Genomic DNA, 11,423 nt, shown 5'->3' with positions numbered 1-11,423 from the left:
ACATTTTTTCTGAAACCAGTACAGCCAACTTAAGGATGAACTTTTCTAAGTGTTATTCATAAATTAGTTTTGAAAGACTGAAGCACCTAACAGTTAATAAATAAAACCCAAATTCATGATTATCTAATTTGTTTCTGACTGAATTATAGGCCCACTAAAAGGTACACTGGAAGCATGTGTATGACAGAACCATTTAGGTAGTGTAATGATTTGATACCTTAATACTTTGCACTACAAACTTGCTTAGACTTGTTTCCAGAACCTGATGCAGCAGAATAAATGATTTTACATGACCCTTAATCACAGTTGATAAATGTAGACTTGGTGATTAAAAACTGTTCAGCATTTTCATTTTTTTTTTTATGCACCACAATCTACTTCCTCTAGAATCTTCAGTTTTGTCTGTAGATATACAGCTGACTGTTTCCTCTTGGCCATGGGTCAAGGTCTCACTCCTGGCAAGTCTTACGTTCTGACGAGATACATTGATCGTTATTGTTACCTCGAACAATAACAATCGCTGATCTTCAATCGTATTCTTTCCTTACATTTAATGTTTACATTATTGAAATTAGTTTGTATGCTAAGAATACAAACTGACTGACTCTGCGACGCTCATGATTGTTGAACTAATAGCACCAAGAAATGTCAACGTTAACTAACTTTCTCGTAGCTTAATATCCAAATATGTTACTGTATGGTCTGACAATGATTTACTTTCAAGTACACACATTTCTCACATTCCTAGCAGAGAAACAACTTGAAAAATACAACGAATGGTTCGTAGTACGTGATATAACATAGCACGCTAAGAAAGAGTTCGTAGCTTGTGGTAATCAAAATTCGTGTTTACTCAGGAGACCTTCCATAAAAAATAATACGTTCACAGTCAGGACAAAAATTTTGTTCATATAAATTGAGTGTTCGTCTCAGGTGAGATGAGTTTATATTAATGATGTTTTACTGTATATGTATCTTAAGGAATATTGGAGCGTGATTCTTGTACTGTACGCCGACTCAGAAGTCCCCATCAATAACGAGGGATTAGTGTTTATACTTCTTTTACAAATCCAACAAACATACATATACTAAGAGGCTACGTAACATTTCTACCCTCAGATTTGGGAAAATGAGAGAAAGCATATTGGACTTACACCGGAAAATATACAGCTTTCTAAAAGAAGTTTATGTATATCACAATATGATATTATAAAACAAGGAACCGAAGAAGTTCAAAGTCAAACATCTGGAATCAATATAGACTTGATTTACTGAATCTTGACTCATACCAGGCTAAAATGAATACTAAGTGTTTTCAACTGTTTGCCCTTAATATATATGCACAGCCAGGGCAGAAAGTATTTTTTTAAATAGGATGTTAAAGAAAAAAAAGTAACATAGCTATTAAAAAGAATGATGAAACTCAGGTTAGGAAAAGAGATACAGTTTCAAGCCAAATGTTGGCGGATAGCGTCAGGGAGATTACGTAGATACCATTCATGATCTTGATTTCTTCCTGTTGCTAAAACACCTTTTGAGTTTTGATGAGGTGTGTTCTTGTTGTAAGGGTACAAATTGCCATGAATATCGGTCAACTGACCTCCCATCGCAACAAGAATTGCTTCTGGAGCACATGTATCCCAACGTTTGCAGCCTGGGCTAGCAAACACATATGCATGGACCTTCCCTTCCATTAATAGCATTACCTGGAAATAAAAAAAGCAGATATATTGAAGATGCAATCATGCAAGTGACACTTTATTAAACAACATTAAATGCATGAACAAGGAAAGTAGGACATATCTCTCAATATTTCTGAAGAATATAAAATGCACAGACAACAGAGCACTGGCCTTCCAAGCCCAACATGACAGGTTTGATCCTTGTTCTGTCCGGGTAGTATTTGAAGGGGCTCAAGTACGTCAGCCTCATGTCTGTAGATATAGAAGCAAGTGAAAGAACTTCTGTGGCACAGAACTAAGAAAACCGTAAGAGTGTATTTAGTGGAACATAAAACCAATAACATAAGCGAGTTTCCTCCTCTATTATAGCTGTATTTGAGGGTTGACAAAGTTCATTTTTTGACAACTTATGTTTTACCACAGCCAACTGGATCCCTCACTGCGCTCCTTATACCAGCCTTGACAATCACTCGTGAAGCCCAGCATAAACCTGTAATTGGAAACTTTCACCATAATGCCGCTGGAGTACTGGCCACCTAAGTCACTGACAGGAAGCTGTATACCGCAAATTACCACATTTCCAGTTTCATTGATATTGTTTTGCTGTCATAAGTATTGGTAATGTGTTCATAATGAGGTGTTTGTTGGCTTCTTATTGAGAGTACATAGTTATGTGCTAATTAGTATATTTTTTTATTGTGTAGTGTGGTGATTTGATTTTTTTAAATTGTTCACAAATCTCGGAATATATGATATTGTTGTGCGCCATTTCGAAAAGAAATTTTCTGCAAACAAGAACAAATGTAAATAAGAATAACAATAATATTTCCTTTATGCCCCACTAACTTCTTTTACGGTTTCTGGAGACGCCGAGGTGCCGAAATTTAATCCCGCAGGAGAAATATTGGCATTGTTGGCTAGTCGTGAACAAAGGGTGTAGTGTATCAAGAAAATATAAATAAAAATCAGCTGATTCTTATATTCCAATCACTTGCAGCCTGAGTAGGCAGTTGTATCTGTAATTTATATTTCACACCAATGATATTTCAGTGTTTATGAGCAGTTAGCTAATAATCAAGTTCCTACATTCCAATAATTGCAATTCAAGTCCCTGGAGTAGTTTAGATAGAAATACTTTTGTGAAATTATTATAAACGACCTAAAATATTTTTCAGCATTTAAGGACACTTTTATTCTCTGTCCCACGGAGTAGAGAAAATAATAGTAATCCACCATCTGTAATAATCACATAACCACATTTCAGTTGAGAATTGTAGTGTAGATACGGTTTATTAGATAGTATCTTTTCTGTTATATTCGTGTGTATTTTTGTGCAAATGGCAGGGTTAATTTCTATTACAGCATAGGAGGATAAAGTAGCACTAATATTAATCTGTCTACATTTTTAACTTTGTTGGTAATCTTTGAGTACCTAACGGTAGTTCATGCAAATATCTAATTTAGGCCTAATTGGAATTTTCATTTTTATTTGTTCTTAGTAATAACCTAGGATACGTCTGAACATAGTTTAAACATTATTGTGGTGTAGTATAGTAACTTATTAGAAAATAGTGTGTTTATTCTATTACTGTGAAATATTTGTGTAGCATAGTACTGTTACTGTGGTGTCTGTAGTAACTCTCTTACTAGAATTCTGCTGTTGTAATGAGTAGACTTAACAGCAGTTAACAATTGTGTCATTCTTGTGTATTATTCTCCGTTTCCAGTAATTAATAGCAATTTCCATCCTGTTAGCGTGTTGTAGGAATAAAAAATCATACAATTAAGTAGTATTGTAGTGTAGTAGTAGCCTATATTAATTGACTTATTGTCGGGTGATCTTTGTGAACTAACCTAACAATACCTTTTTTCCTTTCATTTTGCACAGAATACGTTATCTTATTCTTCCTTTTCTTTTCATTATTTAGTAAAGGATGGCTAAGGAGTGCGAGTGTAGGAACTGTCGGTGTGGCCAGGCATTAAGGAGTATGAGGGAGGAGTTGGAGAGCTTGAGGGAGATAATTACGATTCTCTCAGAGGACAGGAAGTAAAGTAGGCCTCCCTCAAACAATGTACAGGATACAGTAGGTATAATAGAGGGATGGGAAGGAGGGAGGGGAATTGTAGAAGACAGGTGGTCTAATGTTTTAAGGGGAAGGAGATTGGAGGCTAAGGGCTCCATTCAGGATCAGAATTCAGGACAGGTAAACTCTTTCAAGATTAAAATTATTGTGTCCACCTTTTCAATACAAATATATATTCTTAGTGGTTAAATTCTACATGAATTATATATAGAGCCTATACAGGAGAAGAAGCATGGGGAGATATCCGTGAGAGGCTTCAGTTGGAAAATAATTATATCGGCAGGACTGACCACAAATATAAAATTAGAAGGAATTTTAGCAGAAGCGATTGAGGTAAATTTTCATTCATTGGGAAGGGTGTGAAGGAGTGGAACAGTTTACCAGTGGTAGTGTTTGATCCTTTTCCAAAATCTGTACAGATATTCAAGAAGAGAATAAACAGCAACAGAGAAAATAAATGAAGTGTTGGAGGGCATTCGACCAGTGCAGGTTATTGTAAATTTAAAAAAATGTGTGTGTGAATAAATTAATTCCATCCCCTGGTCTAAGGACTTTGGACAGCCAAAGTAGGAGACTGCCTGTAGGGGTGAAGTACAGTGGGGACTTCGAGGGCCCTGGGACCACTACGGTACCTGTGAAGGCCCTTCAGGAACTCTGAAAAGTGGTGGAAAAAGGGGCTCTGGTTAAGACGCAGCAGGTCGTTATGCTACTTAGGTTCCAGAACGGGTTAAAAAAAAAAAAAAAGGTAATTGCAATGTAAATATTAATCTTATACCAGTTGTATAGTATCATTTGAAGTACAGGAGATATTATAAGTAGAATTTTGTAAACAATATAAATTTATTAAGGATCAGCTGTGTGTTTAATAGAAAACATTGTTAGCATAAATTGTATAATATTGTATTATAGGAAAATTGTCTTCTCTTGTTAATTTAATATTTAGTGCTTGACAATAATGTATTTTAGTGTACCATTTGCCACCGAGGTAGACACCTCATTTGCAAATAAAGATATTTTGATTTGATTTTGATTTTTTTGAATTAGACACACCAGTTAGGGACATGTTTCTCCCTAGTTATGGGCATCTTCAGCCTATATTAATCTTAAGGTCAAGAATTAAAACTATAAACATTGGAACTTGTAGTGAACTAACTTAATACTAAATACAATTGTCTTATGCTATTTTACATAGTTTACAATATGTACAGTATGTACAATATGTGCATTAACTTTGCCAGAATTTATGAACAATGAATTAACTTATTTTATAATGACTAGACTTCCAATTTGTGATTGGATTGATTACAGCGTGAACTGGGGTTTCTCAAATTGTATTGACTAGAATTTATCACTGCTGAGTTGGGGTTTCTTCAGCTGATATGGTCGCCTGAGTCATAAGAATTTTAACAAAACCGGAATCATGGTTAAAGTCGTTCATGTTAGGGTTTGAAACAGTTTGAATATTCCTTTAGAAAGAAGCATGGTTGTGTTTTAAGTTCGAAGCGTGTAAGTAGGATACATATTGTTGATTTCATTCATTGCTTATCGGATAAAAATATTTGTAAATTCCGCCATTCTTGTTGATTAACTTCCCATTGGTGCATATTCAATCTGGGAGGAATATGAGTTGTCTGTAACTGGATAACAGAAAAAATGGGGAATTAGAATGATGAATGTGGAACCCAATAGGGTAATAAATGTAGAGCGAGTGTTTATATAAGAACTTACTTGTCTTGTGACGTTAGCTGGGACCAATTGCTCCGGTTGTGTCTGAACGGTTAAGCTTGCTACTCCTAGTGTAGTACTGATGCTGTACCGGAGGGGTGGAGCGTGGTGGGGAAGAGGGCGTGAGTTTCAAATCGTGTATCCATATTGTTGCTTGAGAGGCGTTACTTGAATAGGATTGGGCGGGCCTGGTATTAGGTGTGGCTATTGGAGCGCATGCGTTCTTTGATTTAAACATACTGGGAACTTTATTCTGATTTAAGGTCTGGATTAACCGCGGACTTGTTTCGTATAACGGATTTTTATTATCGATGATATTGTTAAGATTATTATTTTTGTTGTAAGTTTGTTCCAAATAATCGTGCAAGTTTTCAGTTTCATTCAATAATTTCCCCTTGCTTAGGCTTTTAATGACCGTCAAATCATTTTCTATTGATGTGAACTTATGGCCTGTTTCAGTCATATGCTGGCTCATGCCGAATAATTATTATGCTTGGAAGCATTGTAATGTTCCAGATACCTCGTGTAAAAGCTCCTCCCGGTTTGTCCAAAATATGTGAACTCACATTGGGCACATTTTATCCTATAAACACCTGACCTGATCTGAATTCACCAGATGTCAATTGGGAAGGAAATACGAACGACAGGAAGCATGACCAACAAATGGCAAATAAGCTAATATGGGAAGGACAGCGGATTCAGAAAGGGATTGAACCACCTAGAGGGAAAAATATCCTGGATGTGGTGCTGGTAAAACCAGATGAGCTCTATAGAGAAACCGAAGTAATATAATTAAGGTATTAGTGATCATGAAGCTGTTTTTGTCGTAGTTAAAAATAAATTTGATAGAAAGGAAGGTCTTAAAATTAGGAATATTAGGCACTACCATATGGCTGACAAAGCAGGCATAAGGCAGTTTCTAAAAAGTAACTATGATCAATGGAAAATGGTAAGTAAAAAAGTAAACAGACCCTGGGATTGATTTAAAGCAATTGTTGAGGAATGTGAAAACAGGTTTGTACCTTTAAAGGTGCTAAGGAATGGTAAAGACCCACCTTATTATAACAGAGACGTAAAGAGACATAGGTGGTGGTGCAGACTGGAAAGAAAGTTAGAAATGGCTGTCGAAGTAAGGAGAAATTGAAGGAAATTACTAGGAAATTGCATCTAGCAAAGAAGGAGGCTAAGGGTAACATGATGGCAAGCATAATTGGCAGTCATACAAATTTTAGTGAAAAATTGAAGGGTATGTATAGGTATTTTAAGGCAGAAACAGGTTCCAAGAAGGACATTCCAGGAATAATTAATGAACAAGGGGAGTGTGTATGTGAGCATCTTCAAAAGGCAGAAGTATTCAGTCAGCAGTATGTAAATATTGTTGGTTACAAGGATAATGTCCAGATAGAGGAGGAGACTAATGCTAAAGAAGTATTAAAATTTACATATGATTCTTCTTCTTCTTCATCTTCCTCTTCTTAATGTGCCATCTTCTAGCGAAGATTGGCAGTCAACATGGCGATCTTGAATTTGGATGCAGCGACACGGAACAGAGCCATCGTGTCAAACCCATACCACTCTACGAGGTTCTTCATCCATAGAGTTCGTCGTCTACCAGGACACCTACCCCGTCTATTCTTCCTTGTATAACAAGCTGCAGGATTTTGTACTTATCATTCCGCATTATTCCAGCTTCCGCCTTTTAATGGTCAGCATGACTTCAGTCTTCTTCCCAAGTCGATCCAACACTTCGGAATTCCGGATTCTGTCTGTCCATGAAATGCAAAGCATCCATCTGTACACCCATATTTGAATGCTTCCAGTCTTTTACAGAGGGCTTGAGTAAGTGTCCGCCCTTCCATTCCATAAAGTAACGTGGGAAAGATGTAGGCACGGACCACACGGAGACTTAGGTTTAGTTGTAGGTTGCGGCTGTTCAGCAGTTTCTTCATCTGCATGAAGATGCTTCTCGCATGTTCAATGCGGACCCGTATTTCTTGGCTGAGTCCCATTTCTGGTTGAGGTAACATCCTAGATACATGTATTGGTGAACCCTAGTGATGGGTACATTGTCGAGAGTGAGCTGCATGTGGACCTCTTGCCGTTTACTGATGACCATGAACTGAGTTTTCTTAATGTTTATCTTCAGTCCTCTGTTGTTGCAAGCAGTATTCAATTTGTCTAATAATAGTTGAAGGTCTTCTACGTTGTCCGCTTGCAATACCATGTCGTCTTACATATGATAACAATGATATTTACAATAAGATACAAAAGCTGAAAAGTAGAAAACCAGCTGGAATTGATAAGATTTCTGGGGATATACTAAAGACAATGGGTTGGGATATAGTACCATATCTGAAGCACTTATTTAATTATTGCTTGGTCAAAAGAGGTATACCAAATGAATGGAGAGTTGCTATAGTAGCCCCTCTGTATAAAAGAAAGGGTGATAGACATAAAGCTGAAAATTACAGGCCAGTAAGTTTGCCGTGCATTGTATGTAAGCTTTGGGAAGGCTTTATTTCTGATTATATTAGACATGTTTGCGAAATTAATAACTTGTTTGATAGAAGGCAGTTTGGGTTTTAGGAAAGATTATTCCACTAATGCCAACTTGTAGGTATGGTATGATACGACAGCAATCATAGATAAACAAATCAACAACAGCATAACATATTATCATTCCTTAACAATTTGTACAACAACATAGAATTCACTAAAGAAGATGAGATAAATAGCTCTTTAAATTTCCTAGACATAAAAATCACACGAGTATCAAACAAGTTCGACTTCCAAATATACAGAAAATCTGCCTTTTCTTCATCAAAGTGAACCACATCACCATATTGAACCCTTGACCTTTGTGCCCTAAGAATATTATGCATTAAATTATCAATGGGATAAGAAGTTCGATTCTTGATAGCATGGAATTGACACGTGGCAAGGGGGTGATTACCTTCGGTCCCACGCTCTGGGATACGTGACGTCAGTCGCACGTGTCAACGGCGGAAGAATCTAAAGTCATTTTTGTGAACTATTTCAAAGCACGTGTATATGGCGTGCCCAAGCCAAATCGAAAATATAGTGCCTATCAAATGAGGTCATTTATCCCACAAATCGAACACGTATAAATTTTAAATGTCCATGAACACTACCGCCGGAAATGTAGCGAGTATGTAGTCACCTTCCAAACTCTTGTAATTACAGTTTAGTTAAGTCAGAAATTTTATAGAAATTTTCTTGGCGGCAAAGGGAGATGCCCTATAAATATGAAGGGACGCCATGACGAAGTCTCCTTCTCCTGCATTTTGTGTTACAAAGCTGATGAAAGAGGGTTGAGCTGCTCTGTGAAATCAAACAACAAAAGTACACTAAGTTCAACTGCAGATTTTAGCCATTGTGGCTGGGGTCTTGACTCCATGTGGAGATAGTTTTCTTGAGTGGAAATAATTGTACCAGATAGGATGGTCAAAGTACCGAATAAAATTTTAGGTAATAAAGAAAGTAATTCGTGTGCGGAAATAAATACAGTCTATTGTGTGCGCTCAACAAAAACAAGTGAAGGGTATTTTCTTTTTTTTTATGCTTTATTTCCAGGAAACCTGAAGAAATATAATGATCTGTAAAGCCAGAAATGTCAAAATGGCTAAATAAAAATGCCAGGGTCGCTGGTGAGCCCAATGATGACCGATGGCGTAACATAAGGTATGTGACTTACCATCTTAATACCTATTATATCTTGTTTCATGATCTCTAAAAATGTGTATTTGAATGGGGTATATACGACGCAGATGGTCCCCCTATGTGGTTTTTGAAAATGTTGGAATACGACTAAAAAAAGGAGTCATTTGTTTTATTTTCCACTTGGATAAAATTTTGAAGTCTTGCGAGTGCCATATGATGTTGTAAAAAGTTATTAAATAGGGTTTCGAAGTGATATCACGTCCAATGTAGATCGTCATTTCCGTCTGTTTACTGCCTATATTTTGTGATGTCAAATTAAGATGTTCATTCGACGTAAAATTTTTCTGTCTAAAATTTTGACGTAAATAATATAAGAAATCCATGGTTACTCATTTTCAATCGAGTGGAAGAGCGCTGTCAGGTGAGAGTATAGTGTGATAAATTTGGTCACGGAGTGAAACGTTTTTCTAGGCTCATTTAAACTGTGTCTGACTGACAATAAAAAGATCTAGTAGAATTTTTCAGTCATTTTCGTGAAAATCCAGTTATTAAAAATACGATATCATTTTATGCGAAGTTATTCATTATTAATGCGTTGTGCATTTTAGGCGTCGTGGATTCTAGTAAGGATTTTGTTCCAGTTCTTTTGTCGGTGATAGTCGTGAGTTGGGAAACAGAGGTTAGTTTTGTCGTGAGAGTCGAGATGAGATTTGTGAAATGAGGTTGGAGACCTGTCAATGAAACTGGGACTTGTGGAAGCCCGAGGAAGATTTTATAATGTTGGGAATGGAAAGCAATATACAAGGAATCCGCGCTGGTATTAATTTGCGACGTGTGTAATTATTATGGGCATCTTGAAGCATAATCTGTGCATTTTGTTGGTTAGAACATCGTTTTTGTTTAATTATGTTGGCAGAATTTAAAAGGGAGCATTTTGAGAAGCCAGTCAGGTAGAACGAACCGGGTGTTTTACATCACTGCCAAGCGAACTTGGGGGCGAGAGGCCATCAGCGGATAGGGGTTCACCGCAAGATAACGGGACATGCGTGGAATTGAGATTGTATTTCTCGGCCAAGGAGAACGTTAAATGTTGGATTTAGTTGAAATTTTCATCCGGTAATAACCTGAGTGTTATTAGATACTGTAAAATTTGTTTAATTAGGGACGTAACGTGCATTTGATACGACGGACTTAGAGTATAATGAACAAGACAAGCCAAATACAGGGTTGTCCAAAATATAGAGCAATGGTAGTGATGATTGTTTGTCTGTGAGGGGTGCGCAAACTTTATAAAATGTTATGACGAGATATGACGTAATTATATGGCGAGTTGCTTTTGGTTTGTACGTAGATTATTAGGGTATCCAAGTGTTAATAATGGCTAGGGTTAGATTAGATTTAAAGTATGAGGTCACGAAACAAGATATATAAACTGGACATGAATGATGTAATAATTCTTTTCCAGCCAATAGGAATAAACAGATACACATCACAGGATGTTAAAATTGTGAGAACACAATTGCGTAGGAATTTGTGAAGAAACCAGAGTCCCCGGAGATAGAATTTGTTGTCCTTTAAAATTTCATTAAATCATTTAAATTTATTTAATTATTAAATTCAGTGAAACCGCATTTTGAAATAACTTTAAATCAAGCGAATAATTTGGAGATGCATTCTGGAAATCTTAGTTTCTTTTCTGGGGGATGTGTAAATAATAACATAACGATTAAGGGGACATATCCGAAGGTAATGGATTTTACTGCCACAAAGTTTGTGAGCATTGCTATTGTTGTATTATTTAACTTTGATTGATTGGGCAGTGAATGTGCTGGGGATAGTAAAGTGGAAACTTTGGTCATCAACCGATGTAACTTAATTGTGTTTAGCCTTCAGCTTAGAAACTTGGATGGTCAGGGGGTCATCAACCTCAGTGACTTAGATTAGGGCCATATACCACTGTAGCATCATTTTCCTTGTGATAATCATCCACAATGACTTTACAGTAACTTAGAAGTTTAGATGTCAGTCCATGACAGATGCAGGTCACATCGATTCAATTAAGGGTCATTGTCGTATAACCACTGTGTGGCACACACCGATTGGATGGCCTTAATTATACCCGGAGTCCAGTGTTCGTGTTACGAGGGCTGGACCATAACGAATCACTATGATGGTATATGTGGTCTCACATGGAAGCCGAATTTAAGGATTTCCAGACTTTCCTTTCTTTAAAAAAAAAAATGAGACAATG

At 36.7% G+C, this 11,423-nt stretch overlaps 1 protein-coding gene across 2 annotated transcripts in view; it reads right to left on the bottom strand.

The window, feature by feature from the left end:
- Positions 1-345: 345 nt before the first annotated feature.
- Positions 346-11,423, bottom strand: part of LOC136863902 (3'(2'),5'-bisphosphate nucleotidase 1) — a 129,361-nt gene continuing 118,283 nt past the window's right edge. For both annotated transcript variants that reach the window (XM_067140312.2, XM_067140313.2), the window contains exon 6: positions 346-1,706. In XM_067140312.2, the coding sequence (XP_066996413.2) occupies positions 1,449-1,706 (258 nt within the window). In that variant the 3' untranslated portion in view covers positions 346-1,448. The remainder of the gene's footprint in view (positions 1,707-11,423) is intronic.

The sequence above is a fragment of the Anabrus simplex genome, chromosome 2 (genome assembly GCF_040414725.1).
Source record: "Anabrus simplex isolate iqAnaSimp1 chromosome 2, ASM4041472v1, whole genome shotgun sequence".
Taxonomy (NCBI): Eukaryota; Metazoa; Arthropoda; class Insecta; order Orthoptera; family Tettigoniidae; genus Anabrus; species Anabrus simplex.
The sequence above is the reverse complement of the archived record's forward strand: the minus strand, read 5'-3'. Positions and strand labels throughout refer to the sequence as shown.